This window comes from Xenopus laevis, chromosome 8L (genome assembly GCF_017654675.1).
Source record: "Xenopus laevis strain J_2021 chromosome 8L, Xenopus_laevis_v10.1, whole genome shotgun sequence".
Lineage (NCBI taxonomy): Eukaryota > Metazoa > Chordata > Amphibia > Anura > Pipidae > Xenopus > Xenopus laevis.
In genome coordinates this window covers 103,598,866-103,616,039 of record NC_054385.1, presented here as the reverse complement: position 1 = coordinate 103,616,039, position 17,174 = coordinate 103,598,866, and the positions used below count along the sequence as shown (strand labels likewise).

The window sequence follows — 17,174 nt, the reverse complement described above, 5'->3', positions numbered from 1 at the left end:
GTACAGGTTTCAGGGCCAGTCCTATAGAAAAAGAGAAATAAAAGGCATGTGCTGTGTGCAGAGGGAGCCAGCAGTGCTCTTATATATTCGCTTTATTTCCAGGGTCATTCAGGGCTTTAGTAGGTGCAACACAAGCTGTAAATATTTGCACTATGGCGCCGTTCTCTCCGCTGGAGCAAACCCGTCCTCCAAATCAGAGAGAACTAACGCACCGCAGCGACAGTCGCAGACACGCAGTTCTGCCCCCCCCCAGTAAATAACGCGCAACCCCTACGAAATCCAAAATGAAATATTTATTACCGAATTTTTAACACTTTTTTTTTTTCTTTTTTTTTCTTTAAACATAAACTCACAGTCCTCATACAAGTATTGAATGTAAATGTGACAAAGCTTAAGGGAACAGCATTTTTTTTTCTCTAATGAGGAACACGTGCTGAGAAAGAAATTATCCATGGACATACAATACCAATCCCACAGCAGGTTGTACTAGGAGAACATTCTCGGTTTTTTTGTTTTTTTTTTTGTTTTTCAATTGAGGTAACACATAGAAATATCTAACATGAAACATTAATAGAACGAACTCTGAACGAATCTTTGTTACAGTATTCTCTGTCGCACTCTGTCGCACTCTGTCGCACTCACACGTGTCAGTCGCTTCCGTTCTCCAATCTTTGAGTTTACAATAAAGTCATTTGGTGCAAAGACCAGATTGCAGGAGAGGCAGTGTCTCTGGTAGAGTCCCAGTGGCATGTCCTGTAGTGCTGGAGACTGGGGGTTACACTCAAGGACCCCATGTTTCAAGCTGGACTCTCCCTGGTTGCACTGGTCACTAGTGGAAATAGTCAGTTCCACTGGGGAAAGGAGGGGGGGTTCGGCTGAGCCAAGACAGTCATTCTTTTGGAAACAACACACATAGTGTGGAAAAAACAAAGATATCTTTTTTTTTTTTCGTTTGTTTCTTCTAAAACTATTTCAATCAACAGAAATGTACAAGTTAACTTAGTTCCTATGATTTATCCTACAGTAGTTATTATATCTCTGAGTCTTTCTGATTTCCACAGGGGGGGAGGGGCTTGTTGGGGGGGGTTGGTGGTCTGGTTTCAAATGGGCTTTAAAGGGGAACCCACAACTTCACATTTTGTGTTCTTGGTCCTTTGTTGAGGATGAAAAAATGACTTTTTGTTTTTTGTTTTAAAAAAAAAAAAATCACAGCTGTCTGGAATTTAATTTTCTTGTAAAACTGGTCAAGGTTCCGAAGTCATAAATAACATTTTTTTTCCCCCCCTCGAGGTTCCTTTTAACAGGGCGGAATCCTTGTCCTGGATATGATGCCAAGGGCTTGGGCCAATAGGATTGGTGCTTGTGCTGACATGGCCATCCTGCTGGAGCAAATCCTCTCTGGGTACAAATGGCTAGTGACAGGGTGACTTGGCATATGGAGGGCACTGGTGGTCCATGTCTTGAGGAGGGGGTTGACGGCAACTGGGGAGATGTGTGTGTACCAATCAGATACCCATAGGACCACCCTGAGAAAGACAGTCCCCTGGCACGCCCCGTAGATCTGAAAAACAAGACACAGCACATGATTAGATTTTCTATCGCCTTGATGGTGCAGGGGAATGCTTGATATGGATACACACAAATAACTATAAATCAAAAACTCTCTGTTTCTTACTTGCTGCCTAGTTGCTAGGGTAAATAAGCCATAGCAACCAGGCAACTGTGTGACAGCTGCCCAACAAAACAATTCAAAATAGTGCAAATCTATCTAAAACATAGTACAGGCATGGGATCCGTTATCTGGAAACCCGATATCCAGAATGCTCTGAATTACCGAAAAGTTGTCTCCCATAGACTCCACTTTTTTATCCAAATTTTTAAAAAAGATAAAAAAAAAATAAAAAAAAAACCAGTAGCTTGTACTTGATCCCAACTAAGATTAATAATTAATCCTTATTGGAGGCAAAACCAGCCTATTGGGTTTATTTAATGTTTACATGATTTGCTAGTTTCTAGTTGTTCACCTTTGAGTTAACTAAGAGAGAGATATTTGGAGTAGGGATGCACTGAATCCAGGATGTGGTTCGGGATTCGGCCAGGATTTCGGCTGAATCCTTCTGCCAGGCCAAACGGAATCCTAATTTGCATATGCAAACTAGGGGCGGGGAAGGAAATTGCGTGACTTTTTGTCACAAAACAAGGAAGTAAAAAATGTTTTTCCCTTCCCACCCCTAATTTGCATATGCAAATTAGGATTCAGATTCGTTCAAGAAGGATTTGGGGATTCGGTCGAATCCAAAATAGTGGATTCGGTGCATCCCTAATTTGGAGTTAATTTGCAATTGATCTTAATTTACTATTATTTGTGGTTTTTGAGTTATTTAACTTTTTATTCAGAAGCTTTCCAGTTTGCAATTGAAGCAGTCTGGTTGCTAGGGTCCGAGTTATCCTAGCAACCATACAATGATGTAAACAAGAGACTGGAATAGGAGAGGCCTGAATACAAATATGAACAATAAAAAGTTGCAATAACAATACATTTGAAGCCTTACAGAACATTTGTTTTAAGATGGGGTCAGTGACCCCCATTTGAAAGATGGAAAGAGTCAGAAGAAGGCAAATACTTCAAATACTAAAAACATTAAATAATGAAGACCAATTGAAATGTTTGCTTATAACTGGGCATTCTATAACATACTAAAAGTTAACTTAAACGTGAACCACCTCTTTAAGGTGTAAAAAAATCAAATTATGGAAAGATCTGTTATTCGGAAGACCCCAAGTTCTGAGCATTCTGGATAACAGGTCCCATACCTGTAATTAAACACTGTGTTTTCGACACCAACTGAGACGGCAATGGCAGGGAGCTGATGTGCTGGTGGGACCAGAGGGCATGTGTGCATTTAATGGTAGTGCTACATAACAATAAAGATGATTATATTTGCTTGAGAAAGCCAAGCATCGGTTGTGCAATTTTTCATGACAATTTGGCCATTTAGTCAGTTGCTCAGTGGAGTGTATGAATGATGCTTTATTGGAGCTAGAACAGTGAGCATTAGGGCCGCTAAACTGGTGAATGTATAAACAAGGCTCTCTCTGCAGCATTGCTTGCCTCTATATATTCTTTAGCACATTAAGAGGAACACTGAAGGAAATGAATTTCCCTTTAAAGAGAAAACGGCCCTAAATGTAGTCATCAAAGCAGAGTTAGAGTAATATTTGCCCCCTCGCTCACTATTCACACTCCTCCAGTGCTTCCATGGGCCAAGCGGGCAGATACCGTATGACTAGTCATGCACGTGAATGGACATGTATTAACATATCTTGGTATGTATGTAACCGTGGGGATCACTGTCAGATCACATTTGATTTCATGTCATGGCATAGCGTTGTCCATGATGAACGTATAGTAGCCTATACAGCTAAATGGTCTGGCTTTCCCTACACCGACTCTACTTTTCTCTCAACCCTATTTAATTTATGTCATGATTTTTATGATGTCGTTTTTATTTCTATATTAAACCGTTTACAATATAAAATTTAATTCCTGAACCAACTAGTGTATTTTTTTTAGGGATGCACCGAATCCAGGATTCGGTTCAGGATTCGGCCTTTTTCAGCAGGATTCGGATTCGGCCGAATCCTTCTGCCTGGCTGAACCAAATCCGAATTTGCATATGTAAATTAGGGGTGGGGAGAGAAATCACGTGACTTTTTGTCACAAAACAAGGAAGTAAAAAATGTTTTCCCACCCCTAATTTGCATATGCAAATTAGGGTTTGGATTCGGTTCGGTATTCGGCTGAATCTTTCGCAAAGGGTTCGGGGGTTTGGCCGAATCCAAAAAATTGGATTCGATGCATCCCTAATTTTTTTTACTTGTAATTATAGTGTGTAGGCGCCATCTCAGGTCATTTTGCCTGGTCATGTGCTTTTAAAAAAGAGCCAGCACTTTAGGATGGAACTGCTTTCTGTCAGGCTGTTTTTTTTCCTACTCAATGTAACTGAATGTGGCGCAGTGGGACCTGGTTTAAAAACCGGAAATTCGGCTTTACTAATGCGAGAGAGCGCAATTGCGCTCTCCGCATTAGAGTTCCTGCCTCCCCTCCTGGTAAACCGGGGAGGGGGGCGGCATTGCAGGAGCCGCCTCAGGCGGCGTTTTCTCCTGAATCGGCGCTGCAGGCAGCTGTTATCTTGTGTTAGGGAACTTCTCTCTGGTTACCTTCCCATTGTTAGGCTGCTGGGGGGAAAGGGAGGGGGTGATATCACTCCAACTTGCAGTACAGCAGTAAAGAGTGACAGAAGTTTATCAGCACACAAATCACATGACTGGGGGCAGCTGGGAAACTGACAATATTTCTAGCCCCGAGTCAGATTTCAAAATTAAATAAAAAAAAAAATCTGTTTTAAGAAACTGATTTCAGTGCAGAATTCTGCTGGAGAAGCCCTATTAAAGGATCAGTAGCATCAATTTTTTTTATTAAAAAATTTGTTGGTGAAGAACGGAAAAAAACCAACAAAGACATATTAAACTTTTAAATTGCTAAGTCTTTATTAAGAAACAACTTACCAAAACTCCGCTTGCGCTCCTCTTCAAAAAAGGCAACATGGCGACGATCCATCATGCGGCGCTCGATTTCTCCTCCCTGGCTATCTCCTATAAGGAAAGCAGGGGGGAGAAATCGAGCGCCACACAATGGATAGCCGGATCACCTTTTCTGAAGAGGAGCGCAAGCAGAGTTTCAGTAAGTTATTTTCTTAATAAAGACTTAGCAATTTAAAAGTTTCATTTGTGTTTGTTTTCGTTCTACGCTAATAAAAAAAATTGATGTTACTGGTCCTTAAACTGATGCATTTTGAAAAAAACATATTTTTTCCGATGATGTATCCCTTTTAGAAAAGTTCTGCATGTACCTAGACTTTCCCATAATGTAGGAGAATGCACAATGTAGCATGAGTCGCTGGCTACATTCCACAGTGACAGGCAACGCTATTATAGAGGTGCATTGCTGTTATGGTTATGTACACACAGGTGCTTGCAGACTCCTAATGTCACTCAAAAGAAGGCATTGAAAACACATGTAAAAATAGTTTGGTTAATGCGCTCGGAATACATTCAGTATTATATTTAGAAATGCCCAGTATTGAGCATGTAAATGCTTTTAGATGTCATGGACAATTCAATTGCAGTCACACTTATTTCCCACGCACCCCAACGAGGCTGATGGAAAAGGCTACTGTGCAAGTGGCAATACCATACACTATGGGGCCCATTTACTTAGTTTGAGTGAAGGAATAGAGGAAAAAAAGTTCGAATGGTCGAATATGGCTACTTCGACCATCGAATGGGCTACTTCGACCTTCGACTTAGAATCGAACGATTCAAACTAAAAATCGTTTGAGTATTCGATAGTCGAAGTACTGTCTCTTTAAAAAATTCTTTGACCCCCTAGTTCGCCACCTAAAACTTACCGAGGCCAATGGTAGCCTATGGGGGAGGTCCCCATAGGCTTCCTAACAATTTTCTGATCGAAGGAATATCCTTCGATCGATGAATTAAAATCCTTGGAACCATTAGATTGAAGGATTTAATCGTTCGATCGAACGATTATTCCTTCGATCGTTCGATCGTAGGAATAGCGCAAAATCCTTCGACTTCGATATTCGAAGTCGAAGGATTTTACTTCGACGGTCGAATATCGAGGGTTAATTAACCCTCGATATTCGACCCTAGGTAAATGTGCCCCATTATATGTGCTGCAATAAAGAGCAATATGTAGAGAGCAAAAGCCCAACAACTACAAAAGAAAATTCAATGCTACATTATGTTCCATGGGGTTCAACAACAATGAAGGAGCTACATTTGTTTTTAAAATTCACTCATTGGCCCAACTGGGGGGGGGGGGTATAATAAGGGTAAGACAGGTTGCCTAATGTGTAATTGTAGGCCACAGTGTCCCTGGTGAAAGGGTTAAAGGAAAACTTTACCTCCAAAATGAATATTTAAACAACAGATGGTTTATATCATATTAAGTGGCATATTAAAGAATTTTACCAAACTGGAATATATATTTAAGTAAATATTGTCCTTCTACATCTCTTGCCTTGAACCACCATTTTGTGATGGTCTGACCTAACATGTATGGTTTGTTTGTGTGCACTGTGAATCCTACGATCCCAGGGGGCAGCCCTTATTTTTTTTTAAATGGCAGTTTTCTATTTATGATCACCCAATGGCACATACTCCTAAAAAAGTATACTATTATGAAAATGGTTTATTTACATGAAGCAGGTTTTTACACACGAGCTGTTAAATGCAATATATTTTTTTAAAAGGCTTACATTGTTCGGGGGGTATAGCTGTCCTTTAATAAGCTGAGCTTACCATAAACAACACTTTCTGAACAGGGGCTTATTGTTTATGTGGTTACGTTAGTAAATGCTACATGCATTGCAAATTAGAATTCCATGCAGATGCAGGCTGGAGACTGTTTTGGAGCCCATAGGATGCACTGAGATTGAGTGATTACAGATTGGTCGTGCAGAATCTTCCGGTTTGAATGGATGACCTGGGAACTATATCCTTCCAAAACCAAATAGCTTCTTTTTTCAGAACTGCACAACTGCATAGAGCCCAGTGTAGTCTTCAGAATGTTCTAAAAACAAGTGATCAGCCCAGCCCCATGGAGGCTTAATAGGTGTTCCCATCATCATTGTTATGCTTCCCACCTCTGAGCTGGTACAAGAAGCCCTGTGCGTCACATACATTATTTCTAGACTAATCTCCTTTGTGGGGCTTTACTTTTAATTTAAAACTCTTTCTTAAAATACAATATGAGAGGAACCAAGGGTTGATAAAAGATAAGGTTGGTGGAGCAAGGGCAATATATGTGCAAAGCAATACATCTCTATATAGCTAGATCAGTTATCCACAACCAATGGCTCATGAGTAACATGTTACTCACCAACCCCTTTTATGTTGCTCTCAGTGGTCTCGAAGCAGGTGCTTATTTTTGAATTCCAGTTTTAGTTGCATAAAAACCAGGTTTACTGCCAAACAGAGCCTTCAGTAGGCTGCCATAGGCTGCCAGTCTGAATAGGGGCTACCAACAGGTGCGCTCCGCCAATGAGGCGAGCTGAGGAGCTCGCCTCAGACGGCAGCGCCAGATAAGTTTCCAGGGGCGGCAAAAAGCCGCTCCTGTCACTTTAAAGAGCCGAATTTCCGGTTTTGAAACCGGAAATTCGGCTTTACTAGTGCGAGAGAGCGCAGTTGCGCTCTCCGCACTAGTGTTTCTGCGAGGCGAGGGGCGGCATTTAAGGAGCCGCCTCAGGTGGCGTCTTCATTAGAATCGGCGCTGGCTACCAAATAACCAATCACAGCCCTTATTTGGCACCCCCATGACTTCTTTCATGCTGGTGTTACTTCTCAACTCCTTTTACATTTGAATGTGACTCACAGGTAAAAAGGGTTAGGGACTCCTCATCTAGAAAGTATCAACTTCCAAGATGGACCTTTTGTTCCAACCAAAGTTATAGCAAAATAACATGGGGTAGCAAAAGTCTCCCATGACATGATGTATGTAGTAATGGCAGATAAAGCTGTAGCTTTGCAGAAAAAGGACGTTAATGAATGTGGCAAAAATGGCCGGCCTACAGTGATTACTCAAGAGATGGCGTCAGAGAACACCATCTATTAGAGTGGAGCAATGTTGCTCTAAATTTATGACACAAAAAGTAGCACACGGCTTCTAAAAATAAGCATGCTGCAGGAAAATACTAGCAATTGGGACATCTGCCTCTCAGACATGCTAATGAGCTATGGGGGAGTGAAACGTGGGTGTGTATCTCTTCCATGCATACAATGGCGCAGAGAAGGGAATAAATGGAGGGCAAGTTGTGCAAGTGCAAAACGTCAGTGCAAGGATATTTAGACTTTGATAAAAATAAAATGAGGGAAGTCAGAAGCAGATGGGTCATTGGAGAAGAATAAGATGCTATGCTGGGATAGTAACTACTCCACCAGTGATCTTCTAATGGGAGTGGGAGTATTATTATACCACATGAATTTAACTCACAACCTTCACACCATTCTACCTCCCTCTTATCTGCAGTTGAAATAATTGTTTCATATAAGCATATCCGCCTGCTGCCCTGGAGCCCTCTATAAGTCTTCATCCTGCAAGGCATGGCCGGCCCTTTCTGTTTGTTCTCTCCCGCCAGTCGACTCAAGGATGACGATAATTAAGTACCAAATATACCATATTGTGTGGCTGCATAATCAAATCAAGAGAGGATAATATTCTTCTGTATTAAGCTATTAATGTAATTGGTCATGAAGCATAAAATATGTTATGTAATTAAATAGCCTAGAAATTATATGGCCTATATTAAGAATTATCCAAGCTGAGAAAATGTTTTCTCTATGGCCGTTATAGGGAACATTGCTTCCCGTATCCTAACTGCATTTGTAAAAAAAAAAAAGGAAGAAATAGGAAAATTGGCTGAATGACACCGACAGCCCCATGAGATTAGCTCTGAAATGCTGGCCTCTATTTACATACAAGGAATGATTTAATCAAGGTACGCCTTCCTATATTCGGCCCCATTAAACAAAGAAGTTTCAATGTGATATGCAATTCTGTCTGCTCCGGTGCCTCCAGCCAAGGGAATGAAACTGGCAGCTAGCACTTTTTTTTTCTTTTTTTTATAAAAAAAAAAATAATACATCAAAAGTATTCCAAGCTCTAAAATTAAATGGTTTTCTTAATCCAAGCGCAGTCATGCAACACCCCAGTGAAATGCATATGGCTTCATATTGTCTTGATCCTAAATGTCTGTCTCTTTAAATTTATTAACTGTCCTTCTTTCCACTATTGTCTGCCGCAAACATGTAAAAGAAAGGGAGAGCGGAAACAATGTAAACACAGCCGTGCCATTACCCTGGGCTGATGTCATATGCTCTCGATGTAATGGAGAAACTCTGAATGCAAATACATACAAGCTGATCGGTCAGTTAAAGTAAGTGAACTGTGTCTAAGATAAATTTTTCTTCCAAGGCATTCGATTGCAAGCAACAGGTTATGAAATAGGCTCCATCTAAAAACGTACAGAAACCCATGTCATGGATAGGGAATTATTTCTGATGTCAAACGCTAGCCGGACGTGCACGTTAAAGGGAAAAATGTAGCCAGAGCTGGTTTTGCTGTTAGAGAGAGAAACAACCCTCTTTGGTGTATATATTAATTTATTGTTCAGTACAAATGTAAAAAATAAAGCATCTAATTCAATAACCAATAGGCCCTCCATTCTTCTTGCTAGGAGGACTGGTGGTACCATGGTTTACTGAGCAGAGCAGCAGTGTATTGGAATGTGTATACCTACTGAATTCCCATTGGTTGCAGCCTGCTCAGTAAACTTTGACAGTAATTGACACCATTAAATTCATTAGAACAATCTGAATTTACTTACTTCCCCGTGATTGCGCAGCAAAACAAGTGTTACATATAGTGCCACTGCCCGTCCATGCCCATGTTCATGCCCATTCCACTCATAGGGCCTGGAAGGAAGAGAAAGCCCAGTCAGTGAAACAGGATAAATTACACTAAATCATAAAACATTAATACGCTTAATGCAAAAGACAATGCTCCTTAAACTGCAGCTGTTCATGGCTGGGAATGATTCTGCTCCTCTACACCACCCTGCACTTAAAGAACAACTAAACCCTAAAAATGGATATGGCTAAAATTTGCCATATTTTATATACTGAACTTATTGCACCAGCCTAAAGTTTCCGCTTGTCAATAGCAGCAATGATCCAAACGTGTCACAGGGGGTCACCATCTTGGAAAGTGTCTGCGACACTCACATGCTCAGTGGGCTCTGAGCAGCTGTTGAGAAGCTAAGCTTAGGGGTCGTCACAAATTATCAAGCAGAAAATGAGGTTGGCCCATAATATAAGCTTATGCAACTGGGCTGTTTATTAAATTCTTATGCTCGTTGCACTGGTTTGTGTGCTGCCATGTAGTAATTATCTGTAATAATTACTAATGAGCCTTGTATTGTGACATTTCTATTTTATGTGTACTGTATATTGTGAGTTGGTCCCTAAGCTCAGTAAATGACAGCAGCACAGAGCATGTGCAGTGAATCAGCAGAAAAGAAGATGGGGAGCTACTGGGGCATCTTTGGAGACACAGATCTTCCCTGCTGAAGGGCTGTGGTTGCCTTGGGCTGGTACAAAAGCCCGAAGCAATAAGTACAACATTTCTAGCTACTTCTTTAGTTAAGCTTTATTTCTCCTTTTACTTTGTTGCGCTTGTACAGGGGTGAGGAAGGGACATATCATTATTGTACTCATGTGCAGTTCTACTTTCTGCACTAGACGAGTTGATTTTCTGGTTTAAAAAAACAAGAGCTTGGGTTCTTTTTATCAGGAATGTTTTTTTTTTTTTGTTGCTGCCCCTGGTTCCCTGAGGACCTCTGCTGTCTGAGACAAGGTTCTCATTTTGCCTTATGGCAGGATCACCCCTGTTCAGGGTCCTATTATGTCTTATGCCCTGGGCGCTGACCCATGGCCAGGTTCCATGACAATAAGGTGAGCACAAAAAAGTATTTCCTCATATCATTCTAGATTTTTGCAGGCGGTACATTATCCAGTGTAGTTTGTTGTTAAATATTAACAGGGAAGTATTACTTTCTTATTGCAAAACACATACACAGTCGGTAGCTCTTCCTCTGCTGATTAAAAGAAGGGACTTGCCTGGGTAATTCTACATTTGGATTTCAGTCTGAATACCAGAATGTATTTCAACTCACCTGCTGGCCTGATTCCCATGTGTTGCTGCCCGTCCAAAACAAAGCTTCCCATTGGCTGGCCCTCTGGACTATATGCTGCTCCTTGGCTCACTGAAGGATCAAGAAGAAAACCTGATTGTGGTCAAACGTGGACACAGAGAAGGAAAAAAGAAGAAGAGACATACCAGAAAATCAGCAAAGGTTCCAGTTTCAGGACTGAAACACATATTTTCAGCCCCTAAAAATATACCTCGCAGACATGTAGTGATGTTTAACCAAATCGGATCTGCAGGAAATTTAAAGGGGCAGATACACACTAATTGAGTTGAATAATGCAGTGACCGGTTATAAAGTACAGAAGTGAATGCTTCATTAAGGAAGCAAACATTCACATTGTAGACTCAGAGGGCAGTGTTGAGCTTTAGACTTGGAGGATGGCGTGTGGAGGTTTTCATCCCTTCAAAAAAATCTCCTGAAACATTAATACAGGTATGGGATCTATTATTTTGAAATCCATTATCCAGAAAGCTCCCATGCCATTTCCCATAGTGTCCATCTGAAGCAAATAATTTTATTTTATTTGTATGATTTCCCCGTTTTTCTGTAATAATAAGTACCTTGTGCTTAATGGTAACTAAACTGCATGGAACCATATTAGTGGCAAAATAATTCAAAAGTTTTTTTTTTTTTTTAAGTAGTCCTCATCCAAAACATATTTATTAGGGCTTTAATGCATATATATATATATATATATCAGAACAAGCAGCGATCATGTATAGCAGGCTCTGATTTAAGCATAATTAGAGACAGGCAGAATTAGAATGTGTACACTGATGGTAATTATAGTGCAGTGAATCATTTGCTCTATCAGATTTAAAGCAACCTATTTTCTTTTCTATTAAACCCCTGTCCATGTGATAGGAAACATTTTTTTGGAAAGGGGTAATGGCAAATGAGCAGGTTATGCTCTTGCTGAAGTGGGTGAGTTTTCCAGCACTAAAACAGAAATACCGCAGCTAGTATTTTAATGGTAGTTTGGATGTATTACGCATTGGCAAGACAAAAAGAAAAATAATCCTCATGATAATCTTCATTAGAGCTGAAGTCATTAAATACGATTTTTAATGGGAAGTTTCTTCTAAAGAACTTTAGAATCTTTCTCCCCCGCCCTCTGTTTTCCCCACACACATTCTCACCATACACCTAAAAAAGCCTGCATTATAATGCAAGCCTAGCCAGCTTCGTGTGAATAGGCAATTAAAGAATACATACAATGGACCACATATGAGAACAGCCTCCTTACACTGCCGGGAGCTGCTGTGTGGGATTGGGGAAGCAATGAGAAGTTTAACCCATCCCGGTAAAAGCGCCCAAAGCACCCATTCTGGCATGATGAGGGTTAATATGCTTCCTTGTGGCCTAGTACTTTGCGCCAATTAGTGGTTTGTGAAGAGGAGAGGTTGCAGTTGTACCAAGAGCATTCTGGAAATCTCCAATTAGCACCAATTAGCTGCTCCCTATGGTGGGATGCTGGGATTTAAGGGGGTGAGATTGCCCCCTCTTCTTGTCCCTACTGTCTCCCAGAATGTCTTGCTGAGGCATTTTATTTACTGCCTATTGAGTGCCTCTCTGTTTCTTAAACCTTTGGCTTATTGAAAGTAATGGCAGAAACCCCAACATTTAACCCATTAAAAGGAAAGTCAGGTTCTCACCTGCTCGATTTGACTGGTCGATCATAGGTTGTACTATTCGCCTTCTGGCATTGATAAACCTGCAACACAAAAACAAAACACATGATGTAGGGAACAACAGTGCCAATGTGACACACAAAATGCTGCAACAGTGATACAAATAAAATGCCTTTTTTGTTGCAATAAGATACCAAGTTGAATACTTTACACCTGTTATCCAAAAAAAAAGTCTGAAAACATTACAATGCACTTTCTCCATATTGTTTTTGGCTTTCATTGTCCTTTAAACAAACCGTTTAGCATTTTTGACTGACAATTAAGCCAGCATAATGGCAAACGATTATTATTGTTTGTTTATATTGAAATGCGATTTAGATATTATTACGGATGGTGTTCCGTATTGCATAAAGAACCCTGGGTCCCAATCACGTTGCTGCTGTAGCAAAGTCCTCTTAAGAAACTCAATATTTCCAACAAGGGTGAAATGCCTTTTCAAACTAATACTAATAATCATTTTCTTAAGTAGCGTTAGAGGTGAAGCATTGTAATGGTGGCTCTGTACACTATTACTGTTATATTAAAGGTGTTCAGTTAACTTTTAGCATTATCTAGAGGGTGATATTCTATGACAATTTGCTGTTGGTTTTTGAGTTATTTAGCTTTTTATTCAGCAGCTCTCCAATTTGCAATTTCAGCAATCTGGTTGCTATTGTCAAAATTACCCTAGCAATCATTCATTATTTTGAACAAGAGACTGGAATATAAATAGGATAGGCCTGAATTAAAACAAAGTAGCAATAACAATAAATATGTAGGCTTATAAAGCATTTATTTTTTAGATGGGGGTAAGTGACCCCCATTTGAAAGCTGGAAAGAGTCAGAAGAAGAAGGCAAATAGTTGGAAATAAAAACCTATAAAAAATAAACAATGAAGACCATTTGCAAAGTTGCTTAGCATTGGCAGTTCTATAACATATTAAAAGTTAACTTAAAGATGAACAATCCCTTTAACATTGTATAGACTACTACTATGCATCAGGGGCGTAACTACAGAGGAAGCAGACCCTGTGGCTGCAGGGGGGGGGGGGCAGAAGTTATAGGGAAGCCCAAAATAATGGTCGATTCCAACAGATATTGGTAAAACAGGACAATCTCTGGATATGTTAGGGGTCCCAAAATTAGTTTGCTGTGGGGCCCAGTAACATCTAGTTACTCCACTGCTGAGCATCCAAGATTTATGAAGGCCAGCCCTGCTATTTGTCCTTCAGACGTCCCTCCCAGACACCACTTAAATCCATATTGTCTTTAAGCATCCTATTGGTTTAATTTGTAACCCTTGTTTGTTACTTTATTGTTAGACCCGTTTGCTATAAAATTGAGCTACACACAAACAATATATATATATATATATATATATATATATATATATATATATATATATATATATATATATATATATATATATATATATATATATATAGTATATTTTAATAAAGATGACAAAAAAGGAAAAAACACACGCTCTATCCTTCATCATGCTGTCTCCAAGGAATAAAGCTGCCCTTGTATGTACTGTGAAATGTGTGTCAAGTCCATGTTTATTTTGACATTGCAAGGATGAGGTCATGGAAGAAGCTTATACAGCCAGACTACTTGTGACATCATAAGCACTAAGCTTACCCTGTAGGGCAAAGACCTCTGGGAGTTAGCAGAAATGAAAATTGTTGGCCGTGAAGACTAAAAAATACACCACCACGTTGAACGTAAATAACTAGGGCTTGTCATACGCCACTACACAAACACAACTTAATGTTGGAACCTATTAATTATAACATGAGTTACTAAATGTTTCCCTTCCGTTGTTTGCATTCACATACCAATAATATACTATCTATGTGACTGCTTTCTAGAGTTTAGTTTTTCTCCCTCTGATCTTTCGGCATAGCTGCACTCCCCATTCAGACCTAAATGAAGTCCAGGCTTTTGTTTTCACATGGCTTCCCTGGGTCAGCAGAGACATCCATTAAACTGTCTCAAGTTTTATTGCCAGCCTTACAGAGACTATAGAGTCGACTTCAGGACTGGGGCCCCCACTCTTCCCATCTAATCCACGCCACCTCCTGCTGACCCAAACTTTAAAACTAGGGGTCACCGAGAGGTCGGTGCCAACTAGGGTTGACCTCCGGTGCCAAATGTGAGCCCCCAGAAATTGCCGTTATTGTGACCTTGCCACAACTTTCCATCACTGATGCATAATAATAATAATAATAATAATAATAAAAAGCATGGCACAAAAAAAAGTCCTTGAAAGGAAGCTAGAAAGTAAGGCTTCATTTGGGCCTAAAGTATGGTGCTTCTCTTGATCACTGAGGAATGTGTGGGCACCAGCTGCTGACAGCAGGAAAATCCATCAGAGGGTCATGGGTGACTATGCAGTCATGTTAAGGGAATCATTCTGCAGTTACCTATACTTTCTACAGCTGTTGCACAGATAAATGCACATTATCTATGGAGAGAATGGTTATCATTAATGCTTAATGAATACTGCACTTAATAGATGTGGATTAAATAAAACAAATAATCAATGAATCCCTGCCAGTGGCCGTGGGTGCACCTGCCTAATGTTCACAATGCTGATATATTGCAGTTTATAATGTGACTGCTGCAGAGATCAAAAAAAATCTCTTTCTATCCACTAAAAGGTTCAAATGCAAAAATAAATGCTTGGAATAGTGAACAAGGCAGCCTGAATCAAAGAAGATTCATGAATAGGAAGAGACCAACTAGTAGTAAAGCAGTAGACTTTCTAAGGCTTCTGTATGTCCTAATAAAGTCTTTTTAACTTTATAAATCCTTGGTCTACTGCTTTACTAGTAGGTGGTCTTTTACTATTCTTGAATTTTCCGCATACTGCAAAAAAACGATTGGGTTTCCCTGGTAAGAGACCACTTTATAACTTATAACCTTCTTTTTCTCTCTTTTCTTTATTTTTGATTTATGATTTTTTGCTCAAAGAACAGAGCCACACACCATATATGTTACTACTATACTACTATATGTTTATTTGTAGCCTGAACCAAGGTCTACACCAAAATGCAACCCCGGCTGCTAAATACAACATTCATCATTTGCCACTGAAGGTGCGGCTACACTCCTAAATCTAATGGCTGTTCAATGATGGCCTGAGCCTAAATTACAAGTCTAGGAGGGTACAAGAGTCACACAAAGACGTGTATAAGGAATGTGGGAATTGGGGTGGGAATGACAGATTTATCAGCTGTTAGACAGTGAAGGGTTAAAGGCGCCCACAGCACTGCATTAACCTGAACCCAAGGGAACTGGCATGCACCATTTCTATTTACCAGTAGGGGTGTGAAGGGAACAGGGTGTGCATACTTTACACACACATGTGTTTGGCATTAGCCACAGAGGGAACTTTCCCTCCACCCCCCTCCCTAAAAGCAGGTAGTAATGGTCCCCTATTTGACAAGGACATGCAGAGCCATAAGTCACTGGGCCGTTAAGGCTGGATTTAATTTAGATGGTAATCCCAGAATGAGTGCCTGCAATTTTTCATGTTACCTTAACTGGTAATTGTTGCCATTAATCCTCCATGTTTCGAGTTAAACAAATAAAAGGTACCAGTATAAAGCAGACCCCCATAGACCTACACCTCCTGTGGATTAAACATGACTATTGCTGCAAGTACACATAGTAAATGCTACTGAAACTATGAATCTATGCCTACCTCCGTGATAACAAATATAGAAACCCGTATTTTCACCCATATGGGCCAGAAGATCTGTTGACATGCGGCACTTACAACTTTTCAATATAAAACCATGCAACAAACAACCCTTAGTCTTCGCGTGTTTTAGTCAGTGCATACAGTTTTTAAATAATTCAGTGTAATGCACCGCTATAGTGACATTTATGATTGGTAGCATAGCCCACCAGTAGAACAGAAGTAGGTTCAAATCCCCAAGTCTAATTTGGGTTATGACTCAATGTTGCTTTAAATCACATGTAATACTTAAAAATATTGATTTTTATTGGCTTAAAATTCACAATACCCATTATATAGCATCCAGAATCAATACTAAGATATCCTTCCTGGACCAGGACCACTGTATACGAGGATACGCAGCAAGCTACTCCCCCAACAAAGACCCTCTGAGGCCTGGAAACCATTAGCAATCCCCCACCCCCAACACACCTCCAACCCAGGACTCCAGGCTGTCTTCAAACAAGTCATTAAATGGAGGGTTGAAGGTTCAAACAAGGGTCATTTCTTTGGATACTACACAGAAATGTTTAGTAAACTGGGAGCCCTCTGTTGATTGCTCTCCATCACCAGAGCGCTCTTGCCTCTAAGCTGGGGTTACAGCAAATGATCATGTATCATATATAATAAATATATAGTGAATAAAGTACCCCCTCTTGTACATGATAAGGCTATTATAAATCACTGAGGAGTTTCATGACCGTTTTTATACAGGTCATGGAACTCCGAGGTAACTTCTAATATCCTCATATTTTGCAACTGTGGTACTCTATTCATTATAATACACAAGTTTCAGTGAGTCATGTGACAGAAATGACATCAAAACTCACCGTTTATAACTGATGACATCAGAACTCACCGTTTATAAGGATATAATTTACAAGATATTCATAGCTTTTGTGTATT

General features: G+C 40.0%; 1 protein-coding gene across 6 annotated transcripts in view; it reads right to left on the bottom strand.

Moving 5' to 3' along the window:
- Positions 1 to 278: 278 nt before the first annotated feature.
- The window catches only part of LOC108699226 (homeobox protein Meis2), a 110,703-nt gene continuing 93,807 nt past the window's right edge, over positions 279 to 17,174 (bottom strand). For 3 of the 6 annotated variants that reach the window (XM_018231174.2, XM_018231171.2, XM_018231175.2), the window contains exons 10-13: positions 12,506 to 12,564; positions 10,815 to 10,925; positions 9,468 to 9,555; positions 279 to 1,561 (exon numbers count right to left, since the gene is read on the bottom strand). In XM_018231174.2, the coding sequence (XP_018086663.1) occupies positions 9,497 to 9,555; positions 10,815 to 10,925; positions 12,506 to 12,564 (229 nt within the window). In that variant the 3' untranslated portion in view covers positions 279 to 1,561; positions 9,468 to 9,496. The remainder of the gene's footprint in view (positions 1,562 to 9,467; positions 9,556 to 10,814; positions 10,926 to 12,505; positions 12,565 to 17,174) is intronic. The other 3 variants (XM_018231176.2, XM_018231172.2, XM_018231177.2) reach the window with 1 other exon arrangement.